A 27,004-nucleotide genomic window follows, 5' to 3' on the forward strand; every position below is an offset into this window, starting at 1 on the left:
GCCAGAGGACACACACCAATTAGCTAAACTGCAGGATTGTCTTACAGACATAAAGACATGGATGACCTCTAATTTCCTGCTTTTAAACTCAGATAAAACTGAAGTTATTGTACTTGGCCCCACAAATCTTAGAAACATGGTGTCTAACCAGATCCTTACTCTGGATGGCATTACCCTGACCTCTAGTAATACTGTGAGAAATCTTGGAGTCATTTTTGATCAGGATATGTCATTCAAAGCGCATATTAAACAAATATGTAGGACTGCTTTTTTGCATTTACGTAATATCTCTAAAATCAGAAAGGTCTTGTCTCAGAGTGATGCTGAAAAACTAATTCATGCATTTATTTCCTCTAGGCTGGACTATTGTAATTCATTATTATCAGGTTGTCCTAAAAGTTCCCTAAAAAGCCTTCAGTTAATTCAAAATGCTGCAGCTAGAGTACTGACGGGGACTAGAAGGAGAGAGCATATCTCACCCATATTGGCCTCTCTTCATTGGCTTCCTGTTAATTCTAGAATAGAATTTAAAATTCTTCTTCTTACTTATAAGGTTTTGAATAATCAGGTCCCATCTTATCTTAGGGACCTCGTAGTACCATATCACCCCAATAGAGCGCTTCGCTCTCAGACTGCAGGCTTACTTGTAGTTCCTAGGGTTTGTAAGAGTAGAATGGGAGGCAGAGCCTTCAGCTTTCAGGCTCCTCTCCTGTGGAACCAGCTCCCAATTCAGATCAGGGAGACAGACACCCTCTCTACTTTTAAGATTAGGCTTAAAACTTTCCTTTTTGCTAAAGCTTATAGTTAGGGCTGGATCAGGTGACCCTGAACCATCCCTTAGTTATGCTGCTATAGACGTAGACTGCTGGGGGGTTCCCATGATGCACTGTTTCTTTCTCTTTTTGCTCTGTATGCACCACTCTGCATTTAATCATTAGTGATCGATCTCTGCTCCCCTCCACAGCATGTCTTTTTCCTGGTTCTCTCCCTCAGCCCCAACCAGTCCCAGCAGAAGACTGCCCCTCCCTGAGCCTGGTTCTGCTGGAGGTTTCTTCCTGTTAAAAGGGAGTTTTTCCTTCCCACTGTAGCCAAGTGCTTGCTCACAGGGGGTCGTTTTGACCGTTGGGGTTTTACATAATTATTGTATGGCCTTGCCTTACAATATAAAGCGCCTTGGGGTTAACTGTTTGTTGTGATTTGGCGCTATATAAAAAAAATTGATTGATTGATTGATTGAATACACCACAAAGACAAGATATTTCATGTTCAAACTGATAAACTGCAAAAAAAAAAAAAAAAACCCCTGCCATGAAAATTTGAGTCATTTCGTCGCAAAGCACAAAAAAAGTGACATTTTACACAATATCCCAACTTTATTGGAATTGGGGTTGTACATGACAAGCTATTCTGAGACTTCTTGACATGCTCCCAGTAAAATGCAATGAGTGAGTGAGTAAACTGACATAGTCCATCCCCTCCAGTTTATCTTAAAATAATAAATCTTATCATCTTGTATGTGACAAAAATAAAAAAGGCATATACTGATTATAAACAGATTAAAATGAGGTGAATTTTGATTCACCAAATAAATATATAAAAAAAAAAATCAACTTTGTTTGCCACCTGCTTAGGGTTGGTACATGGTTGATGGATCATGGAACTTAGGAACAGGTTTGGCAGAACAGCTTATCTGCCACCTGTTAAAGTCTAGTTTTGTTACAGGGAATTATTTTATCATCACATGCATAGTGGAAATTGCAAACCCAAATCAAAAAATGTTGTGATGGTACAGAAAATGGAAATTATAAAACAAACAAACAAACAAATAAAAATACAGTAATTCTTACATTTACTTTAACTTCTATTTCATTGCAGAGAGTTTGAACCCAAGATATTTTATGTTTAGTGTGGTCAACTTTGATTCATTTCCGCATTTCAGGCCTGCAACACATAACCCCCCTCCCCCCTCCGGAAAAATGGACATGGGAGCAGTAGTGATGTGGTTAAAATAAATAAATAAATAATCATGTTGTTTCAAACAGGTGATGCAAACAAGTGATTGTAATTATGATCAAAGATGAAAAGGACCATCTAGCATCAAGTCCAAAAACCAGAGTTGGTCATGTTATGGGGTTGTGTCAGTACCCTTGGCAAAGGTACTTTATGCTGCTGTGATGGCAACATTCATACAGAAACGCACTTTGAGTTTTTTGAGCAACATATGCTGCCTTCAAGACAATATCTTTTCCAGGCATGTCCATGCATTTTTCAACAAAACAATGCAAAACCACATTCTGCACACAATAGAAAGGTGTGCCTGTGGAAGAAGACAGAGAATACAGATACTGGACTGTACTGCTTGCAGTCCTTCCCTGCCCAAACAGTGAATGTACAAATTCTTTTAAGTGAAAATGCATCCACAACCCTGGACTGTATCGTACCTTCAAATGCATTTGCAGGAACAATGTATCAAAATAACAGCTGAAACGCTTCAATGCTTGTATCCACAATACCAAAACATCTTTTAAGCGTTGTGAGAAGGAATGGCAACATCACAAACTGGTAAATGCTTTAACACCTCAACATTTTTACGTCTGCTAATGAAGTTGGAGGAGGTTATGTTTTCATCACTGCTGTTTGTGAAAAGCCAGGAGCCCACAATTTTTCAGATATCGTGATGACGTTTTTACTGAAGATTCATATCCTGATAGGCAAGAAGTGATTCAATTGTCAAGGTTATAGGTCAAAGGTCAAAGTCAGGAAAAATCTTGGAAAATTGGAAAAATCTCTATCTTTAACATTGAATGAATTTTCAAAAATGTATAACTTTGTCAAAAAAAGATCAAATTTCTTTCATATTTAAGAGCGTTATGTACCCCCATCATTCTGACGCAGAATGGCACCAGAATGACGAATTGGCACACATCCAAAAACTGTCAGATTTCAGTTACAAAATGTTCTGACAACCATCTGTGGAAGTCCATACAGTTGGTCAAATCGGCCCACAGCCCAGAGTGTGATGCACATGTTCAAAACCCTCCAGGTGCTGTCGAGATGAGACACCTATCCGACAGCGGTCTGAGCGCCATCTGACCACAAGTTACATGTTCTGAAGGCGGCGTAAACAGGATCCGAAAAGATCTGAGTGTGTATGAGGGAACCTTGAGATGAATCGGGCATGGCAAAGCCTGTCGGCATGACCTGCACATGCTACTCATCCAATTATAACAATTATAATGTCCACCTCCACTGCGCCCCCCCCCCCCCAGAGCACAAAGGAACTGTTGATCGCACGCAGCCATTCGTGTGCAGGGGATGTGAACACAGCGCGAGCAAACCAAAAGCGCCTTGTCCACTGCGGGTCAATGTGTTGCCCAGTGCGTGGTGCTGCAGATCTGGAGAGGCTGTTATATCCATAATAGACCTTACAGTGCAGTTATTTGTCCATTCCTTCTCTTGGGCAACATAAATAATGTGAATATTGTCTCCATCATAACTGTATAGAACACGGGCAGCTGCGCCTCTCTGTGGTGTGCAGTAACACATCATTGCATGCGTCAGGCTCGGAGGTGAACGGATCTCATGCTGTAATATATGATCAACTTCTAACTCTGTAGGAGATATGAACTAGTGTGCTAGTCAGCATTAATAAACATGAATCTCACCTCCAACAGAGGTCCAGGAGTGTTTCACAATGCAGACATGGACGTGGAGCCCGACCGCAGCCTGTGGTTAAAATCCTCTCACCAAAATAAAAAAATAAATCCCATGTGATAATCCAACCATCGCAGTGTCCAGAGTTGCATTGTGCTCCTGAAGTGAGCAAAAAAGAAAAAAGAAATTAAAGTTCGCTGGAAACGCTCTGTCTGATGCTGGGGACAGCATGACACACTGCCAGCAAACTTTCAGCGAAGCTGTGCAGTGTCGCTAAGTGCGCGCTCATGCAGCGTTATGCAAACACACACACACACACACATATACGCATACACACATACACACAGACACGCGGCTGAGTGATCATTGCAGCACCACTCGTGTGCTCAGAGCGCGTGAGGAACACAGCGCTCTAGTCCCATGTTTGCCGCCATCCAGACATTTGGACATCGGGCAGTCTGCAGTGCCTTTTATGGCTGTCTGATGGCAGTCCGTTTCATCTACTTGTTGTCTACATACGCTCTGAATGCTATCGTGCAGATGTGGATGAGGTGATCCGGATGCATTCTGACATGGCTGACCACGCCTCTTTTCCTCCAGACTGCGTAAGATTATGGCAATATTTGCTGTGTCGGGCATGGTTCCTGCACATTCTTGCTATGTCTGACAGGGGGTAGGATGGTATCCTTTATCGAATGACAAAGCTTGATCTGGATCTGATCCAGATGACAGATTTTGTGGTCATTTAAATTTAACATTGAAAACCCCATTTAATGTATAGTTTACATTATATCGCAATCAAAAGTGCCTCAATCGCTCTCATTTGTGACAATGAGGTGCAAACCTGCACTTTTAATGAATAGACTAAGTCTGATCCGAATCTGATCTGTTTTGTGAATTTAGCAGATTTTAATATGAATATTGAAAAGGCCATCTCACTTACTCATCTTCATCTGCTTACTCCAATTAAGGGTTGCGGGGGGCTGGAGCCTATCCCAGCAGTCATAGGGCATGAGGCGGGGTACACCCTGGACAGGACACCAGTCTGTCGCAGGGCCACATGTAGGCAAACAAACAGAGTCACACCAGCACACACACCTATGGACAATTTAACCCCTTAACGCCCAAATTTATATAGCTGTGTATAAAAAAATGTTTTGTGTGTGTTTTTGCCTTTAAGTAGATGGTAAATAATGTTGAGATTATTAATTTCACTTTTGCACAAAAACTAGGTAGTAATATTGGGTATTCTGGTAATAACTTTATGTTATAATGTTATAATAATAATGACGGTATGTTGCAAATTTGCGACAACGGGCATACAGGTCAATTTGGTAAGTTGCATATTTGAGTCAGAGATTGTAGCATATATGCGACGATGGGCGTTAAGGGGTTAAAGTTTCCAATCCCCCTAACCTGCATGTCTTTGAATGTGGGAGGAAGCCGGAGCACCCAGAGGGAACTCACACAAACACACGGAGAACATGCAAACTCCACACAGAAAGGCCACAGGTGAGAATTGATCACATGACCTTCTTGCTGTAAAGCAACAGTGCTAATCCACCATGCCGCCCCTTTTGATAAATATTTTGTATTATATTTTTGATTTGAAAAGCTACTTCTAACAAGAATTTGACCTTGAAAATTATTTCCAAGGTAAAAATTTGTGGAACTAGTGTTGGCGGAGGTTTGCGCTCTATGAGTGCGGTGCTCTAGTTTGGAATCCATTACAGGCCTTAAATGCGTGAATGGATGTACATTAAGAAATTAATTGAAGTTGATCTCACAAAATCTGAAATATCTTTGGTTCATACTGTCTGCAGTGAAATACAAGTCAAAATAAATGTAAGGATCACTGTCTTTTTTTTTTTCATCTTTATTTTTTTAATTTTCCATACTGCCTAAACTTTTTCTGATTTGGAGTTGCAGGAGCAAGTTTGGTTGAAATTATATGTGGCATTAAATGTGCTCATTTGTTGTTGCTTTCAATTCCAAAACCTTGGTGTGCTGGCCAGTAAGCTCACCGCTGCTTGATTGTCACTTTTATTTTATGACAAGCAATGGGGGCCTTAGTGGAGAGTGGAACCCTGTGATCAGCAACAAGGCTTCACAAGCAACTTCATAGGTTTGTTGTCTTTTTTTTTTTTTTTAGGTTATGAATATACACATTAAAAGATTCCAACATGGCCTAAAAATAAGGTGCACTGCTCCTCGTCTGTATCTATCAGAACTCCAAATTTCTGAGTTGAATATGTAGTAACAACATTACTTGTTGAAATTTTCTGGATATTCTCAATGACTCACTGAGTGACTGACTCCACTAATGTAATGCTTCCCCTGCTGATCACAGGCAATATTCCTAATGTAAATGGAGTGTCCTTGAAACAATCTGTTTCTGTTGCTGTGACATGCACCCTCTCCAAAGCAAAGGGTAGATCAGGGGTGAGCAACGAGGGCCGAGACACTGCAGGTTTTCCTTGCAACCAATCACCTCAGCAGGTGGGTTGCTGATGAGCTTCTCCCTTGAACATAACCACCTGGTTGTCAATGAAATCACCTGCTGAAACACCTGAACATTAATGAAATCACCTGCTGAGGTGATTGGTAGTAAGGAAAACCTGCAGTGCTTCGGCCCTTCATGGCACATGATTGCCCACCCCTGGGGTAGATGCAGCAATGCAATGCCTGAACAGATTACCTCCCCTCAGTGGTGTGACATAAGTCACAGCGGTCTAAAACCAGCCATTTCAGGCTGAATTGTTGTTCACTGAAGGGGGGGGGTTTGCTTGTACAAACATATACTTGACATGAGGGAGGCTGTGAGGATGTGCAACAACCCCAACTGTATTCAGCTGTGAAAAAGCAGTTAAAACCAGACCAGTTTTTGCACAATATGACACCTTTAAAATGTATGTGTCCAAAGTTAACAACATAGTGAGTGTAGCTTCCAGCAAGACAAACAAAAGTGAAGTCAGTCTTTGATATGATATTTAAGTTTTCATTGGGAGAAACCACTTCATATATCTAATCTGTAGATGATTTCACAGCATACTAATGTTTGGATTACTGGTTGGGCAAAAGGTTTAACTTTTGTAGAGCATCTAACATAGCCACCTCACCAAAATTTGATTTCCCAGTGATTACATCAGTGAATCATATGTAGACATTGGCAGCAGGAGCTATCTGAGAAGAGCACAGCAGCAAGTTTGTGAATGATAAAGCATGCAACAGTGAGGGAATTCATCACTACAGCATGATAAGTGCCTATCTGTTATGACTGTTGCATGTTATATTTACTTTGACATATCAGCCTGCACAATTGAAACCATGATTGGCAAGTGGTTGTGCCTATCAGAGTTACAGTTTATTTTAAAAAAAAAGTTGTAGCTGTACACCAGTCTCACAAAAGGATGCTGTAAAAATAACAGATTGGTGCCAATATGCTTTGTTTCCATTCCCGTTTCTGAAGGGAACAAACACTTAAAGTGGTCTAAATGTATGTATTTTCAGCAAGCTACAGAGTAAAAATGTCCATGTTAATTCAACTTTCTGAGTAGACTTTAACTGAGTTTACAAAACTAACAAATCACAATGTGTGAAAGTGTTTAATCAACACTATACACAGCACTTTAACACTATTAACTGAAATAATTTTGGTATATATTTATTTTTTGAAGAATAACACACTGTCTTTCAAGCTGGGTTTGAACCAACAAACATCTGTTTCTCTGTGGGTGTGTCCCATAGATTAAGCAGTTATGAAGCGATATCTGTCATCATCAACTCAAAGCACAATGAGAGTGTAGAACATGAGGAGATTCTGGAACAGCCAAGGATACGTTATTGTTGTTGATGTCAAGTGAAGTCAGCCAACCAAAAAAGCAAAAATGTCACTACTATGGTGAACATTTGCTGTGTAGTCACCTGCCACAAACTCTGACAGGACTGACATAGAAAACAACGGGCAAATGGTGTGTGATTTTTCAGATTTTCAGCTTAGAAACATAAACAAGAATGCAAGTCTCCGACATCACAAGAAGCCACAAAACGGCATGAGTTGCAGCTGTCCAAAGGAAAAGGTCACCTTCAGCAACATGCGGTGCATCCTGAAAGTATTCACAGTGCTTCACTTTTTCCACATTTTATGTGACAGCCTTATTCCAAAATGAAGTTCATTTTTTTTCCTCAAACTTTACACACAATACTCCATAATGACAAAGTGAAAAGGATTTATTGAGAATTTTTGTATCCTCTTTCCACTGATCATCCTTGGGATGTTTCTACAGCTTAATTGGAGTCCACCTGGGGTAAATTTGTTTGATTAGACATGATTTGGAAAGGCACACCCCTATCTATATACGAGGTCTGTTAGAAAAGTATCCAACCTTTTTATTTTTTTCAAAAACCTGATGGATTTGAATCACGCATGCTTGCATGAGCCACCTTGAACTTTCGTCCGCATGCGTGAATTTTTTCACGCCTGTCGATTGCGTCATTTCCTGGTAAGCAGCCTTTGTGTGAGGTGTGTGTCATGCGCTCGGCATTTTTTCATTCCAAGGAACAAGACGGAACAACTGGAGCAGCGCGACTGCATCAAATTTTGCCAGAAACTGGGCAACAGCCAGGTGGAAACCATTCAGATTATTCAGACGGCTTTCGGTGACAATCCTATGGGCATCACACAGATTAAGGAGCGGTACAACCGGTTTAAAGACGGCCACACAACGGTAGAGAGCAAGCCGCGGTCCGGTCGGCCATCAACATGTTGAAATGACCAGATCATTTCCAAAGTGAACGCTGTGGTGATGTGGGACCGTTGTGTGACGTGAGGCTTCAACACGAAGGCGCTTTTACTCCGTCAGCTTCATGCCGAAGCCATCGGCATTAATTTCGCTGCAACTCTTTTCATGGCCAAATCTTCTGTCACAGTGGAATGTGCCGAAAAAGTGCTGATGTCCACCTCTTCCGCAATTTCTCGGATAGTCACACAACGGTCCCACATCACCACAGCGTTCACTTTGGAAATGATCTGGTCATTTCAGCATGTTGATGGCCGACCGGAGCGTGGTTCGCTCTCCACCGTTGTGCGACCATCTTTAAACTGGCTGTACCGCTCCTTAATCTGTGTGATGCCCATAGGATCGTCACGGAAAGCCATCTGAATAATCCGAATGGTTTCCACCTGGCTGTCGCCCAGTTTCTGGCAAAATTTGATGCAGTCGTGCTGCTCCAGTTGTTTCGTCTTTTTCCTTGGAATGAAAAAATGCCGAGCGCACGAGACACACCTCACACAAAGGCTGCTTACCAGGAAATGACGCAATCGACAGGCGTGAAAAAATTCACGCATGCGCACGAAGGTTCAAGGTTTGCTCATGCAAGCACACATGATTCAAATCCATCAGGTTTTTGAAAAAAATAAAAAGGTCGGATAATTTTCTAAGAGACCTCGTAAAAAAGTCCCACAGTTGACAGTGCATATCAGAGCACAAACCAAGCATGAAGTCAAAGGAATTTTCTATAGACCTCCGAGAAAGGATTGTCTCAAGGCACAAATCTGGGGAAGGGTACAGAAACATTTCTGCTGCTTTGAACATCCCAATGAGCACAGCGGCCTCCATCAACTGTAAATGGAAGACTCTTCCTGGAGCTGACCGCCTGTCAAAACTGAGTGGTTGGGGGAGAAGGGACTTACGCAGGGAGATGACCAAGAACCCAATGGTCACTCTGTCAGAGCTCCAGCATTCCTCTGTGGAGAGAGGAGAATCTTCCAGAAGGACAACAATCTCTGCAGCAATCCACCAATCAGACCTGTATGGTAGAGTGGTCAGACGGAAGCCACTCCTTAGTAAAAGGCACATGGCAGCCCACCTGGAGTTTGTCTGATGAGACGAAGATTGAACTCTTTGGTGCGAATGCCAGGCATTATGTTTGGAGGAAACCAGGCACCATCCTTACAATGAAGCATGGTGGTGGCAGCAATCATGCTGTGGAGATGTTTTTCAGCGGAAGCAACTGGGAGACTAGTCAGGATTGAGGGAAAGATGAATGCAGCAATGTACAGAGACATCCTGGATGAAAACCTGCTCCAGAGCGCTCTTGATCTCAGACTGGGGTGACAGTTCAACTTTCAGCAGGACAATAACCCTAAGCACACAGCCAAGATATCAAAGGAGTGGCTTCAGGACAACTCTGTGAATGTCCTTGAGTGGCCCAGCCAGAAGCCAGACCTGAATCCAATTGAACATCTTTGGAGAGATCTGAAAATAGCTGTGCACTAATGTTCCGCATCCAACTTGATGGAGCTTGAGAGATGCTGCAAAGAGGAATGTGCAAATGATAGGTGCACCTCTGGCATCATATTCAAGAACACAGGAAATTTTGCTGCGTAAAATTTACTCTGCTGGGATAACATTTGGAAAGCAGCTGCAAAATTAATTCAGACTAAGACACAATTAGATTCTGGCTGAGGATATTACCTTCACAGGTAGATGGTATCTCGGCAATGAGGTGGAGATGACGTCCGGTTTTTATGGAGTGGAATGATGAAGTGTAGATGGGTGACAGCTGTCATGAGATGAGTGACAGCTGTCACCCCCGGCTGTGTCCGTGGCGGCGGCGCCCTCTCGTGCCTGAAGCCCGCACTTCAGGCAGGGCGCCCTCTGGTGGTGGGCCAGCAGTACCTCCTCTTCTGGCGGCCCACACAACAGGACCCCCCCTCAACGGGCGCCTCCTGGCGCCCGACCAGGCTTATCCGGGTGACGGCGGTAGAAATCGGCCAGGAGGGCCGGGTCCAGGATGAAGCTCCTCTTTACCCAGGAGCGTTCTTCGGGTCCATACCCCTCCCAGTCCACCAAATACTGGAACCCCCGGCCCATTCGACAGACATCCAGGAGCCGGCGCACTGTCCAAGCTGGCTCCCCGTCAATGATCCGGGCAGGAGGCGGCGCCGGACCGGGAGCACAGAGGGGTGAGGTGTGGTGTGGTTTCAGTCTGGACACATGGAAAACAGGGTGGATCCGCAGTGAAGCTGGAAGTTGGAGCTTCACTGCGGCAGGGCTAACGATCTTGAGGATTTTAAATGGTCCAATGTACCTGTCTTTCAACTTAGGAGTGTCCACTTGGAGGGGGATGTCCTTCGTTGATAACCACACCTCCTGCCCGGGCTGGTATGCAGGAGCCGGGGACCGCCGGCGGTCTGCATGGGTCTTAGCCCTCGTTCGGGCCTTCAACAAGGCAGAATGGGTGGTGCGCCACACCTGACGGCACCTCCGCAGGTGGGCCTGGACCGAGGGCACACCGACCTCTCCCTCCACCACGGAAAACAATGGGGGCTGGTACCCCAGACACACCTCAAACGGGGAGAGGCCGGTGGCAGAAGACAGCTGACTGTTATGTGCATACTTGATCCAGGCCAGATGGTTACTCCAGGCCATTGGGTGCGCGGATGTCACACAGCGGAGGGTCTGTTCCAACTCTTGGTTGGCCCGTTCTGCCTGTCCGTTCGTCTGTAGGTGGTACCCGGACGAGAGGCTCACTGTGGCCCCCAGTTCTCTGCAGAAACTCCTCCAGACTTGAGAGGAAAACTGAGGACCACGATCCGAGACTATGTCAGTTGGTATCCAATGCAGATGGATGACGTGGTGGACCAGGAGGTCAGCAGTCTCCTGGGCCGTTGGGAGCTTCGGGAGGGCCACGAAGTGGGCCGCCTTGGAGAATCGGTCCACTATCGTGAGGATAGTCGTCATGCCCTGGGATGGCGGGAGGCCCGTGACGAAATCCAGGCCGATATGAGACCAGGGGCGATGAGGCACCGGAAGCGGCTGGAGAAGTCCTTGGGTCCTTTTGTGGTCTGCCTTGCCCCTGGCACAGGTGGTGCAGGCCTGGATATACTCCCGGACGTCGGCCTCCATAGACGCCCCCCAGAAGCACTGCCGGACAACTGCCATGGTCCTTCGCACCCCCGGATGACAAGAGAGCTTGGAACCATGACAGAAATCCAAGACTGCAGCTCTGGCCTCTGGTGGGACGTATAGACGGTTCTTCGGCCCAGTTCCGGGGTCCGGGCTCCGTGCCAGGGCCTCCCGGACGGTCTTCTCCACGTCCCAGGTGAGGGTAGCCATGATAGTGGACTCCGGAATGATGGGCTCCGGTGGATCCGACAGCTCAGTTTTGACTTCGTCTTCGTGTACCCGGGACAAGGCATCCGATCTCTGGTTCCTGGTCCTGGGGCGATAGGTGATCCGGAAGTCAAAACGCCTGAAGAACAGTGACCAGCGGGCTTGCCTGGGGTTCAGCCGCTTGGCGGTCCTGATATACTCCAGGTTCCGATGGTCAGTGAAAACCGTGAACGGCACAGACGCTCCCTCCAACAGGTGTCTCCACTCCTCAAGAGCCTCTTTCACCGCAAGGAGTTCTCGGTTGCCGACGTCATAGTTCCTTTTAGCCAGGGTCAACCTGCAAGAAAAGTAGGCACACGGGTGAAGAACCTTATCTGTCTCTCCGCTCTGGGATAGCACGGCTCCTATCCCTGAGTCAGAGGCGTCCACTTCAACCACAAACTGGCGGCCAGGGTCGGGCTGCACCAGAACTGGTGCAGTCGAGAACCATCGTTTCAACTCCTTGAACGCGGCTTCACACCGATCCGACCAGGTGAAGGGGACTTTTGGAGAGGTCAGGGCTGTCAGGGGGCTAACTACCTGACTGTAGCCCTTAATGAACCTCCTGTAGAAATTTGCAAAGCCAAGGAACTGTTGCAGTTTCCTACGGCTTGTTGGTTGGGGCCAATCTCTCACCGCCGCAACCTTGGCCAGATCAGGGGCGACGGAGTTGGAGGAGATGATAAACCCCAGGAAGGACAAAGAAGTGCGGTGGAACTCGCACTTCTCGCCCTTCACAAACAGCCGGTTCTCCAACAACCGCTGCAGGACCTGACGTACATGCTGGACATGAGTCTCAGGGTCTGGAGAAAAGATGAGTATATCGTCCAGATATACGAAGACGAATCGGTGCAGGAAGTCCCGCAAGACGTCATTAACCAAAGCTTGGAACATCGCGGGGGCGTTAGTGAGGCCGAACGGCATGACCAGGTACTCAAAATGACCTAATGGGGTGTTAAATGCTGTCTTCCACTCGTCTCCCTTCCGGACCCGAACCAGGTGATACGCATTCCTAAGATCCAACTTTGTAAAGATTTTGGCTCCATGCAGGGGGGTGAACACGGAATCTAACAAGGGCAACGGGTATCGATTGCGAACTGTAATCTCATTCAGCCCCCTGTAATCAATGCATGGACGGAGTCCGCCATCTTTCTTGCCCACAAAAAAGAAACATGCACCCATCGGGGAGGTGGAATTCCGGATCAGCCCAGCAGCTAATGAGTCCCGGATGTAGGTCTCCATTGATTTGCGCTCAGGTCATGAGAGGTTGTACAGCCTGCTGGATGGGAACTCCACGCCTGGAATCAAATCAATGGCACAATCGTACGGACGGTGCAGGGGAAGGGTGAGTGCCAGATCCTTGCTGAAGACGTCAGCAAGATTGTGGTACTCAACCGGCACCGCCGTCAGATTGGAAGGGACTTTGACCTCCTCTTTAACATGTAAACCGGGAGGAACCGAGGAACCTAAACACACCCGATGACAGGTTTCGCTCCACTGAACCACCACCCCAGACGGCCAATCAATCCGGGGATTGTGTTTCAACATCCACGGTAAGCCCAAAATCACGCCCGAGGTAGAAGGAGTCGCAAAAAACTCGATCTCCTCCCGATGATTTCCAGACACCACCAGAGTTACAGGTTGTGTCTTGTGCATGATTAAAGGGAGAAGGGTGCCATCTAGTGCCTACACCTGCAATGGCAAAGGGAGCACCACCAGAGGGAGCCCTACCTCCCTAGCCCATCTGCTGTCTAGCAGATTCCCTTCTGACCCCGTGTCCACCAGTGCTGGGGCTTGAAGGGTTAAATCCCCGCTCAGGATTGTAACTGGGAGTCGTGTGGAAATATGTGTGTGTCCCACGTGAATGTCTTGGCCCACCCTAAGCCCAGTTTCTAGGGGCGGGCGTTGGTGTTTAACCGATTGGGGCAGTCTCTTAACTGATGCTCACTCGAGCCGCAGACAGAGCACTCCCCGCGGGCCAGCCTCCTCTGTCTGTTAGGTGGTCTAAATGTGGCCCTGCTCGTGTCCATAGCTTCGTCAGCAGGGGGAGCTGTAGCCACACGGAGCGTTGAGGCTGTGGAGCGTGGGGAGGGCGGAACCTTTTCGGACCCGGAAGGGAGAGGGACGGCGCGTGCCCGGCCACGTCCTTCGTCTCGCTCCCGATGGCGTTCCTCCAATCGATTGTAGATCGAGAGTACTAACGGGGACTAGAAGGAGAGAGCATATCTCACCCATATTGGCCTCTCTTCATTGGCTTCCTGTTAATTCTAGAACAGAATTTAAAATTCTTCTTCTTACTTATAAGGTTTTGAATAATCAGGTCCCATCTTATCTTAGGGACCTCATAATACCATATCACCCCAATAGAGTGCTTCGCTTTCAGTCTGCAGGCTTACTTGTAGTTCCTAGGGTTTGTAAGAGTAGAATGGGAGGCAGAGCCTTCAGCTTTCAGGCTCCTCTCCTGTGGAACCAGCTCCCAATTCAGATCAGGGAGACAGACACCCTCTCTACTTTTAAGATTAGGCTTAAAACTTTCCTTTTTGCTAAAGCTTATAGTTAGGGCTGGATCAGGTGACCCTGAGCCATCCCTTAGTTGTGCTGCTATAGACGTAGACTGCTGGGGGGTTCCCATGATGCACTGAGTGTTTCTTTCTCTTTTTGCTCTGTATGCACCACTCTGCATTTAATCATTAGTGATTGATCTCTGCTCCGCTCCACAGCATGTCTTTTTCCTGGTTCTCTCCCTCAGCCCCAACCAGTCCCAGCAGAAGACTGCCCCTCCCTGAGCCTGGTTCTGCTGGAGGTTTCTTCCTGTTAAAAGGGAGTTTTTCCTTCCCACTGTCGCCAAGTGCTTGCTCACAGGGGGTCGTTTTGACCGTTGGGGTTTTTACGTAATTATTGTATGGCCTTGCCTTACAATATGAAGCGCCTTGGGGCAACTGTTTGTTGTGATTTGGCGCTATATAAATAAAATTGATTGATTGATTGTCTAACCGTATAACGAGATCAATAAGCCCATCTAAATCCCGCGGTTCTTCCTTAGCTACCAGTTGCTCCTTCAGGACCGACGACAGTCTGTTTATGAAGGTGGCGCGGAGCGCAACGTTATTCCAGCCGGACCTTGCAGCCGCGATGCGGAAGTCGACTGCATATTCGGCTGCGCTCCGGCGCCCCTGTCTCATTGACAGCAGCACTGTTGAAGCAGTCTCTCCTCTGTTAGGGTGATCAAAAACCATTTTGAACTCCCTCACAAACCCAGTATAAGTGGTAAGGAGCCGTGAATTTTGCTCCCAAAGCGCCATAGCCCAAGCGCGTGCCTCACCACGAAGCAAGTTAATTACATAAGCCACCTTACTGGCGCCAGACGCGTACATTACGGGACGTTGTGCAAAGACGAGCGAACACTGCATAAGAAAGTCCGCGCACGTCTCCACACAACCTCCGTACGGCTCTGGGGGACTTATGTATGCTTCAGGGGATGGTGGGGGGGGTCATTGAATGACCAGTGGAACGTCTATATTCTGCACTGGGTCGGCAGGAGGAGGAGCTGCAGCAGCACCCTGAGCGCGTGCTTCCACCTGTGCGGTGAGAGCCTCCATCCTGCGATTAAGGATGACGTTTTGCTCGGTCATCAGATCCAACCGAGCGGTAAAGGCGGTGGGGATTTGCTGCAACTCACCAATCACGCCTCCTGCAGACGCCTGTGCACCCTGCTCTTCCATTGGCTGTTCAACAGATGGGTGACGCCCCTCGGGATCCACGACGCTGGCCGAGATATCCTGTTGGGAAAGTGTAGTGACACGGACCCACAACAGGGGGTGTAAATGAACGGACAATGAAAGAGTCGAATATGAACAATTTACTGTTGTGAAAGAGCACAACCAAAACACAGCAGATTACAGAATTTGTGAAAACAGTCAATCCACAAAGGTGATGTGTGGGCAGACTCGAGGATAGAAGACGTCTGTCCTGAGAAGAACCGGAACCACACGATTTCCTCCGCCACCGAACCTGGAGAATACTGGAGCCGCCAAGTCTCGAGTCCCCAGGTGGCCACCGTCTCCAAATGTCGGCTCTGGTACTGCTGGCGAGGAGCAAAAACAATAAGATGTGGGTGCGTGCACACCCAGTAACAACAAAGGTGGAGAATCCACCTCCACCTCTCACACTCACTCATGCAGCTCCTGTCTTAACACTTATCTGGTTGGGGTGTGAAGCGAAGCCGTCGCTGATTACGCCAACCTCACTGATAAGGCACTCCACAGGAAAGCAGCTGCAAAATGAATTCAGACTAAGACACAATTAGATTCTGGCTGAAGATATTACCTTCACAGGTAGATGGTATCTCGGCAACGAGGTGGAGATGACGTCCGGTTTTCATGGAGTGGAATGATGAAGTGTAGATGGGTGACAGCTGTCATGAGATAATGAGTGACAGCTGTCACCCCCGGCTGTGTCCGTGGCGGCGGCGCCCTCTCGTGCCTGAAGCCCGCACTTCAGACAGGGCGCCCTCTGGTGGTGGGCCAGCAGTACCTCCTCTTCTGGCGGCCCACACAACAAATCCCATTAATCCATCCACAGATTGTCTGAGCTCTGAAATGATGCATGTGCAGTGGAGGCAGGGCAGGGGGGACCGTTCGATCGGCGACAGCGGGAGAGCTGGTTTCACTCTACAATAGAGTGTTTTTTACTGTATTTAGACTTGGATCAAATGTTATCCCAGCAGAGTAAATTTTACTCAGCAAAATTTAATGTGAACACTTGAGGCTGTAATTGCTGCCAAAGGTGCATCAATAAATTATTGAGCAAAGGGTGTGAATACTTATGTACACGTGATTTCTTAGGGGTTTTTGTTTGTTTTTTAATAAATTTGCAAAATTAAAAAAAAAACTTTTTTCATGTTGTCATTATGGGGTATTGTGAGTAGAATTTTGAGGAAAAAAATTATTTCATCCATTTTGAAATTAGGCTATAACAAAATGCAGCAAAAGTGAAGCACTGTGAATACTTTCCGGATGCACTGTACGTTCATTCACTCAAGGTATTTTTACAAAGTTAACTTCTTATCAAAAAACGTAACTGTTAACAACTGGTTCTCCCTTTTTCATTTGGGGTTGCCACAGCAGACCCAATATGGATGTATATGCTGACTTGACACAAGTTTTGTGAGGGATGCCCAGCACACTGCATACATGTAATGACTGTTGGCTGTTCATAAATATCACAGGATTCAGCTGTGTACAACGAGCTGAATGGCTCACTAGCTTGCGACATTGCTACTGTATGTCTCTCTCATAAATTCTGCTTATTTTTCAGGCAAACCAGCGTATAAAATGTTCGAGTGTGGTCATGACTGGTCATGATTTTTTTTTATTTTTTTTTTTTTTTGCTCAACTGGCTGACACTTCAAATGTATAGGCAATAACACCACACAAAAGGTAAGACAAAACTTAGAAAAATGTAACACTTGGAAGCAAGTCAAGACAGCCAGTCTCATGCTTTTGTTTCATGCTCCCATCACAAAATGAGTTGTATTTTTGTGATGCAGTTATTTTTATTTTACTCTTTCTAATTCTACCCCTTCCCCTAACCATAACCTAACCCCCACAGACCCTCACGTCATCCCGCATTTTGTGATTCCGTAACAAAAAATGCTGCATTTTCGTCATGAAATTGGGTTGAGTCAAGATCACTGGATCACTCTGTGCTGATAAATTTTCTCAGTGTACTGCAGGTTTGCCACCTTTAAGTATCTATCGAAATACCTTGCTGTTTTCATGATTAATTCAGGTTATTTTTGCCCACTTTCTCTTAATTAAGCTCAATTTTTTTGTGGTCCACAGCAATAGTGCTTTGCTAGCCATTGCTCTCTTTTTGTGTCCAATCAAATTACACCTGTTCATCCTCAATGCAATGTGCCTTGACACCATTTTTCAATTCTCTTCTGTGACCTATGTCACAGAAGTCTAAAAAGAGCCCCCATTTTCGTGTTTTTTTTTATTTTACTATTTATAATCCTCCCCTTTTCTCTAACCCTAATCATAACCCCCCCCCAAGATCCACCCCCGTCACCCCACATTTTGTGCCCTCCTCACAAATTTGTGTCCCCATCATAAAAAGTGCCCATTTTCATGATGGTATCACGAACCCATAGATGACTATTCATAATGCCATCAGGAACTGCCCTGCCCAGTCTCACGTTTTTTTTTCATGCCCTCCTCATGAAAAGCACCCCCCCCCCCCGTCACCCCACATTTCGTGTCCTGTCAAGAATTGAAATTGTGGCCCCGTGACAAAAAACACCATTTTCGTGCCCCTGTCAGGAACCCATAGATTAATGTACTTTTCGTAATGCCACCATGGACTGCCATGAGACTGGCCTGGCTTCAATAAATATGAGGGTAGGCTGAAAAGTTCTAAGGCTCCCCATGAAGGAGTAATGCATTAACTGCATTATAGTGAGCCTTAGAACTTTTCAGCCTACCCTCGTACAGAATAATAAAAAACAATAAATAACTGATCGAATATGTGTATATATGTGACTAATGATGCAACAAACATGAGCTGCATGATCACAGTTTCTCCATTCACAGACACACAAACCTCTAACTCCTTCCGTGTTGTCATGGGTTTCTTGGTGGCTTTTCTCACGACTCTGTTTCTTGCACACTCAGTTTTTGCTGCTATACAGTACAATACTGTGTATATGTTTTAATGATGGATGCAAATTAAGACCAAAACATATTCAGTGACTTTGAAATGTTCATGATTCCACCTGTGGACTTTTTTTAAAAAGTCTGTAAAAGGGATGATTTACTGTAAATTCATCAATGTGGTCGTATCTGTCATGTGAACATTTTCTGTCTGTATTTTTTTATTTCACTATATGAAATATTTTTTAGTTATTTTGCTATGATTGTTGTTAAATAAGTTTGGATATCTTATTATATATTATTTGGTTAATGTGCAGTTACTTGGTTGGTTAATTCTGAACACATTTTAAATTGTGATCTTCAAGGCAGCAGTGGACTTGCGGCCCAAAGATTTTTAGCTCACGCAAACCCTTAATCCACCCATGGTCACAGATAATCTCTGAAATGTTTGACAGATTTAAACAGTTAAGATGGACGTATCCTAAAGCCAGTGTGTGTTTATAAAGATAATCACTACTCAGATTATATTAAAAAAATAAACACTTGAAACATTAATTGTATTTATGTTAAATACCTCCCTGCTATACTAACAAAAACATCAAATAAATCATCTTTCAGATGCTCAGTTAAGGGCAGAAAGTATTGTGTGAGTGTGACACCTGCTGGGAGCCACCCACCAACCGAATCTCCAAATGCGTCACGACGCGTCTGGAGCGGGCTGAATGTATCCACGAGCTCCACATCCAGACTACACGTGTGCCTGTTTGGCGTTTACACGCAGTCATCTAGCAGGAGCCACCCAGGGGGGCACATTCCTCTCTTTTGTTTCATCAGGAAAAGGAAAGCTGTCAGGAAAAGATTGTGCAGAACAGGAAGATCTCGTTGCTTGAGAGCCCTTCCTTTCTTTTAGTGAGCTCTGAATGCAGCCAGCAGCCAAGGACTTCGCTGTGATTGTCGCAGCTTTGTTCCAAGAAGCCATTCAGGCACATCCATGTCCAACATGACATGCAGCCTTCATATCAAAGCAATCACGCAGTTTAAAGTGCCTATAAGGAGTCTGACTTTTTTGGGGGGGAAGGGGGGGGGGGGTGACCAGCGTTTACATTCTTGCAGCTCACACCACACCCAGCCGCCACAAACTCACCACTTAAAATTTTCAAAAGATAACAAGTTCCCTTTACTTTTTTAGGAACAACAGCCAATGCGGACGTTGCATTCTTGCCGGTTTATACACTTGTTTGCCAGAGAGGACGCGGGCTGAACTCACGATCGGGGACTTAACTCAACATCTGGTGGCTGCAGCATCTGGAATTTAACAGTCGGGGGCCAGTGGCCAAAGTTAATATAGACCAGCACTCTCGTCTACCAACGTACCATTTCAAATCGTTGTGCAACTATACAGAGACCTAGCCAAGGTATCATTGTGAAGCTTTGCGGTTTAAAGTGTTGCAAACCCGGCAGTTACCGCGTGGAGTTACCAAATGACAGGCAAAACTCAAAGCGCACAGAAGCCGTTACATGAATTCACACCACCAGAAAAGAAACGCGATCTGTCCTGTGTGAAAACAACAGTGATCACAGTTTTGCTTTTTTTTTTCTTTCTTTCTTCCTTCTATTCACTCACGACGTGGATCTAACGAGGACCGACCCGGGCGACGTGCCACACCGCTGTTGCGCAGCTCGACACAAATCCAGCGGTCCATCCAGCGGTTCGTCCAGTCGTAGCTGTTGCTCAGTCCTAAACTGGCCAAACTAAACCGTTGAACTCGAAGATTATTTGAAGAAATGCAACATGTAGAGATTATTGTCCTTAAAAAAAACAAAGCGCTTTTTTGCGCCTGTCTAGACGTGCGTAATTGTGCGCTACTCCCTCTCCACGCAGACATAAAAATCCACTCTGCCTTCAAACCGAATTATCCATCCATTCATCCATTTTCTTCCGCTTTAATTATCCAAAAAATGCTCAAAGAAAACTGAAATAAAGATGAAAAAGAAGGCTTTACCGCTCAGAACGAGAGAAAAAAGCCGCTCATCGCCGTCAGATTGGAGGTCCACCTCACAGACACACAGAGGAGCATTTCAAGCCATTGCTTTGAAAAAAAGGAGGCGCAACTCAGAAAATCCTGTCTCCCACAAACTCATACACCCCGTTCTCCACCCTTACCTTAATAGTTCCGTCCATTTTGCGCAATTTTCAGCGGACCCCGACAATATTCCAAACATGACACGCTCCTGAATTCATTCCAGCCCCCGGTATGTGGCGGAGAGAAAGAGACACTTTTGTCGGATTGGCTTTTTTCTTTCCTCTAACCTCTAAACTTGGGAAGTGAAGTCACCGTTGTTCAAAAGGAAGCTGTGTGTCACCCGAAAGCCCTGCCTTCAAAAAAGCAGGATACTGTCCCACAGAGATAAGCGGTGAAAACAATTGAGTGTTCGCTGCGCTCTTATGTTTTTTTTTTTTTTTCCTCCTCGGAAATATTTACAGGATGGCTGCCTGCTCCGCGCACAGCCATGCTGCTGTGCAACACTGCTCGTGTTTCGCTTTCACAGTTGTTTTTTTGGCATATAGTTATTGTCTGTAATCAGGGTAATAAGCCTCTAAGATACAGTGTTTTACTCCCACACTTACATCTGGCACATCCTTGTGTTATGTGATTTTTCACATCGAAGTGGACGTAAAAATGATGAATAAAAAAAGCCTCTCACAAACATTGATGACATTAGAGCTGCTCTAACCCCGAATATGGCAGGAACCCCGTCTTAAACACACAACAAAACAAGTCTGTGTGAAGTTTTCCTGAGACACCATCAATAAAACCCAAGTATTCGGCTCCTGACCGCACCGCAGTCTGTCTGCGCTACACGTGTGCGTCTGCTGCTCAGCTCAGCACCCAATGAATGAAACACAGTTTGCATGGACCACATCACACCAAAACAGCCCACATCTGCACTATTAATAATAATAATAATAATAATAATAATAATAATAATAATAATAATAATAATAATAATAATGTTGATTTGTTCCCACTAAGGAGGGGAAAATAAGCCCCACAGCTATTTTTTTCTCCCATTATAGTCTCCCAAATTGCCCTCGTCAACTTAAATCACAACTTCAGTGCAGATGGCAGACATAGAGCCAGACTGGATGACATGAGGGTAAGAAAAAAAAGACAAAATCCTTCATCTACTTTTGAATAATTATTGCTTTTAATACTTTTGATGGAAAAGGAATGAAAGACTTCCACCGCTTACAGTTTGATTTGTTCCCCAAGCTCATTTGGAAGAGCATCAATATTAATAATTTGATCAGTATTAAGACAATAAATTAAATAGATAATATTATAGACCATTTCAAAAAGCTAATATCGGCAGACACTGAGATGATGTGTCATTAAAAATACAACATGGGGTCTCTATTAGTGACCCATTCCTGTGCCTGTTACTAAGAATTAGAGAACACGTATGAACTTTTGTGACATATGTCACAGAGGTATCAAACAAATCAAGCTATATTTGGTCACAAAAGATGAGTGTTGAAAGAACATTTTTAATTCTGTGAAGAGAAAAACCCAACATTTAACTGCAAAAATGTGAATAAAAGTTTTTTTTTTCAGTGTAAACTTCTCTGCAATTAAGAGTTTTTGATGCGTATCTTAAATAAGTCTTTAGTGACTCAGATATATCTGGCATGCAAACTTTTTTCTTCAGTGTTGGACAAACACAGACTGCACCAAAGCAGGGCCCAGCCTGTCTGCTCTGGATTCAGGGGTCTGCTGAGGCTGATCCCCCCACACACCCTTGGGACCACCACATCTGGATCCTGCTAAGGGTCAAGGCCTCTCCTGCCTGAGGCCAGTTCAGGCTGGTGTAATTAAGGGAGACACCTTGTTTAACTCTTTCGTGACTGCTTCAGTTCTTACATTCCGGTGTCTGAGATTTTAATATACTGATTTTACTGTCACAAAGCAGTGACGAAGTGGCAAATTAAAGAGGTGCTTAAACTGTGACCGCATGTCAGTGATTTAGAATGGGATTTCAAGAATCTAATCCTCTCAGTGTACTGTAAAATGTCAGAAAATGCCTAAAATATATTAAAGTACATTTTAAGTGCAATGATGTATTGTCACAACAATAAGTGGCTCAAAAATAGCACACTCAACATGACTGATGAGGGCAGAGACAAGTACGCTAAACAGTCTAAAATTAAGCACAATTTTGTATATGTTTTATTTGTTCTGGGACATCAGTATCCGTGGATAAAATCCTCCTACACTCCAGCGTCCAACTAATACAATTGAAACACAGCCTCACGAACATGACTGCAAACTGAAACAGTGCTTTTCGAATGACACTTTCAGCTAATTCCACTTTTTCTCATGCATCACATGAAACAAGTCTTCATATTTCCTTGGTGTTTTCTCATATATTATTGCTTGCTGCCAAAAATGAAACATTCTTAACCACCCCAGTCACAGAGTGTATCAGGAGGACTGGGGATCTAGGACCTACCGCCATAATGAATACAGTGGTAACAAACATTTTGGAAGGCCAATAAACAGATGCAAGTCGGTTTACACAGTGAACCACAGAACATCTGGCTTGACGCTGGATCTAGACAGCCAGACATTTCTTCCTTATGCACCACAAGCCAGTAGCTCCTCTGTCTCTCCACTGAGGCAACCAGCCAGAGGTGGGCGGACACTATATACTGAGTTTATGTGCAGCAGCCTGACAATTGTTAGGCACGTCCCTTCTCCAGGAATTATTGTAATGCAGATTAAATGTCACTGTATATAATTTATTTACTACTGTGCAAATTTCAAATCTCTAAATGTTAGTTTAAAAACATGTTGGTGACAATCTGACACATTTTATTAAAGAAAAGGTAATGTTTTATAAAGGAACACACCTTTTTCAGATTAGCAAAAACATGATTATTTTGCCCATCCAGACACACCCAAAAAGGGAAAGTAATACATTAATCATTGAGTGATATGTTTATGCCCAAAATAATTCAGTTTTAAGGACAAGTAATCACAAAATATATTTATTTGACTGCTATCTTCAAGCACCTTTGTGAATTATTTGATATTAAGAACAATTTATTTAATATTTGCACAGTCTTTGCTTTATGTTGTTTTTTTTCCACAGTGCTACATGTATATTTGTTGTTTTAATTTAAAGTTCAATAGAATGAAGGAAAAAAAAACATGTCTTGCATGTTTCCAGCAAATTTTTAAACAATTTGCTGAGTAGGTTGTGTTAAAGCTTAAAAAATTAAGTAAAGATCCACACAGCCGGTTAGCTCCCAAACAAATCTTTAATAACACCGAGCGTTATTAAATTGTATAATTGTATAATATATTGTGTTAAAGCTTAACACAATATGGAATCTGAATTTCCCCAACCAAGTGGTTTTTATTTTATTTTAATTTAATTTTTTGCTTTATAATAAACTAGATTTTACAGCATAGTTTCTGAAATGAAGACGGTGTCATTTTTAAGATTTTCTTTCCCATCCTCACCCACATGTGGCCCTCAGTTACATATCTGAAAATATCTGTAGGCCTATTAAGGCTGCTGCTGATTAGATTGCAGAGCTGATCATTCCTTCTCTCAGGCAAAAAAAAAAAAAAGTCAAAATACTGAAGCCAAAAAGTGAAGTCTGCTGCACATAAGCACAAACTGTCTGGCCCCTCATGCTAGGCCGAAATTAATTTGAGATTTATTTTTATTAGAGTGTTCCAGTCTCGCCTGACTTTACCCAAACAAAACCAAATGCTATAGGCATGTAGAGGACTTTCTTCCCTTTCCTTTTTTTTTTTTTTATTTTGTTTTGAGGAGTGCCACATTGTGACCAATATCACTATGAATGTGAGTGAATGTCTGAGGAAGAGTGAATGCTACTTTAATCAACACCAACAATGAAGAAAGAAGAATCTACAAGCAAGTTACTTTGAAAATTTATGTTTATTCCCTTTTTTCCTCCTTCACTGATCTTGTGCAGAAGTACAAAGACTCATTTCAAATAATATTTTCTTTATAAACACCCAAAGTCTCATGCAACAAATCAGGAATTGTTCTTAGGTCTGAAATGCACTCTCTGCAGTGGCACAAACGCTGCAACCGAATGAAAAGGGCCCTTGTTCAAAGAGAGAGGAAAAAAATCTTCAATACATTAACAAGTCACCGTTAAAAAATACCTTGATTATGAAGATATTACCAGTTTGCCATTTCATAGAGGCACAGTTTTAATGAGACACAAGCCATGCCATTACACTTGGCACATTTTTGTATGATGGGTGCGTGCTAAAGTCACTGACAACACCGTGTGGAACGTGCACTTTGAACTCAACATTATGCACTTTTATATCAAAAACAAGCATCTAATGGTTCCAGTGACACAGATGCATGCTGCACCATGTGAGGCGTTGCAGTTTTTAAAAATGTAAAAACCAGATGTGCGCTGTTTGCTTTATTTATACTGTCAGGACAGACAGAGAAAGAAAGAGAGGGGGAGGGGGGGGGGAGAGAGAGAGAGAGGGAAAGAGAGAAAGACAGAGAGAGAGAGACAGAGAGAGAGAGAGATTCATGACGTCAAACATACTAATAATGAGACTAAACGGTGCTTTAGGGCTGCAAACACAAAATTGAACTTGACACCTCAGACAGACCACGACAGAGCCACATTTCTGCAAGAGATTTCCCACTGTGTAAACACGCAGGCAACCAAAAAGACAACTTTGCAGTCTAAACTGGACTGAGATGTTGAATTTAACAAATCATTTAATGTGGTCATTTTGTAGCAAATTAATATAGAATCACTGGGTGTCTCCAAAAGAAATAGCAAGATTGTTTATAAAAACAAAACAAAACAAAACAAAAAAACATTAAGCCTGAGGTAATGCATTGTAAAACAAAACACAACAACAACAAACAGTTTTTTGGCTCCAAGAAATGGCCTGCTTCTGTGCCTGTTGCTTTGAATGGAAAGGGAATACTGGCCACACCCCCTCTTTTTAGACAGAGCACAGAATGGCTCATTGAACAGAGCAAGTACACGTCCAAATATGGGCATCCGTAACATGTGTCACAGAAGTCTAAACTGAGATCTAAATTTAGCTCTGATCATGAGAAATTTTGCATGCGCAGAAACAGAATTACGGGAAGCTGAATATGAAACTCCAGTCATATGTAACTCTAAAAGACAATACAAATTTTCACCACAATACGACACCTTTAATAATAATAATAATAATAATAATAATAATACAGTGTCTATTTCTGATGGCCCATTTTGTTTTCCATTTATTTTATCACTGAACACACATTAATATTTTTGGGGGACAGCATTTTAAACATGTTTGATTGTAACGTGACATGATGTCATGTTCTTTAACATGCATACTTATTGCCATTGAAAGGTCCTGAGTGTCTGCCTTCAGCATTACCTGATTGAAGAGACGGTGGTGTCTTACCTTGACGTAAGACGACGTGTCAGGGACAGTTTGAAACATGTCTACTTGACAGGTCGACCCAGGAGTGCTCAGTGTCCAATGAGCCCTAAGAGAATAACAGAGATTATTATTATTATTATTATTATTATTATTATTATTATTATTACTACTACCACTGCTACCAAATTGTATGGCAAATTGTGCCAGCATTTCCACTTGTTGGCTTCATGCTGCAGACAGTCCGAAAAGCACATATTTCTCACATCACTGACTCCTGACATGACAGTAAGTTTCACAGCATGCATTCTGTACCGCAGGTTTGGTGAACCTCCACAGAGGGCACACTTGGGTTACCACTTCCACCTAAAAAAGGCCCACTCAGACTGATTTAATGGCCTCCTGCATGTTTGACTGCACACATAATGCCATCATTCATTCATATAAGCCTCGGTGGTCAGTCATATTATTGTTTTAATTATTTGATGTCATTAACAACACCAGCTGGTGGATCACATAGGCTAACATAGATGAATTACTGCAAGTCGCCTAATAGGAGCTTGGTAGCTAGAAGAGGGCCCCATCCCAACCCCCATCAGGTTTTCCCCAGAAACTTACCACATATTGAAACACTTTTCGCTTTAATAAGTGCAGCTTACAAAGTCTCGGGTGAAAGGGCACTTAGAGGACGGGTGTGTTTAGCCCGTCCCTCCCTGTGCAATTATTAAAAAGGCACTGGTTGCAATGAGCAGCGTGAGCACTTCACAAGATTTACACATTTATCATTTCACCTAATGTTTTGAATCTAGTTAGAATTAAATAACTTTTTTTGTTTGTTCGTTAAAACTCTGTGTTTTCTCCAGAAATAATAATGTGTGCAAATGTTGTTTTGAACAACTAAATGCATCCAGTCACAAGTTGACAAGTTGACAAGTTGACATCAAGAGCTGTCATGATGTCTTTTACACACAGAAAAAAATTTTGTGAGTCACAAATTTGGAGTCAAACTTTTGAGAGGTGATTTTTAACTCTTAAAGTGTTTTTAACACTAGCCCCCCCAGTGCTGAACCGCGCAAAGCACTGG

At 43.9% G+C, this 27,004-nt stretch overlaps 1 protein-coding gene across 5 annotated transcripts in view; it reads right to left on the reverse strand.

Moving 5' to 3' along the window:
* fli1 (Fli-1 proto-oncogene, ETS transcription factor) overlaps positions 1–27,004 on the reverse strand; it is a 134,484-nt gene that overhangs the window by 106,391 nt on the left and 1,089 nt on the right. For 2 of the 5 annotated variants that reach the window (XM_034168003.1, XM_034168004.1), the window contains exon 2: positions 25,918–26,029. In XM_034168003.1, coding sequence (XP_034023894.1) covers positions 25,918–25,983 — 66 coding nt within the window. In that variant the 5' untranslated portion in view covers positions 25,984–26,029. Of the gene's footprint in view, positions 1–20,466; positions 20,554–20,627; positions 20,795–25,917; positions 26,030–27,004 lie in introns of those variants that run through there. The other 3 variants (XM_034168007.1, XM_034168005.1, XM_034168006.1) reach the window with 3 other exon arrangements.

Source organism: Thalassophryne amazonica, chromosome 4, assembly GCF_902500255.1.
Source record: "Thalassophryne amazonica chromosome 4, fThaAma1.1, whole genome shotgun sequence".
NCBI classification, from domain to species: domain Eukaryota; kingdom Metazoa; phylum Chordata; class Actinopteri; order Batrachoidiformes; family Batrachoididae; genus Thalassophryne; species Thalassophryne amazonica.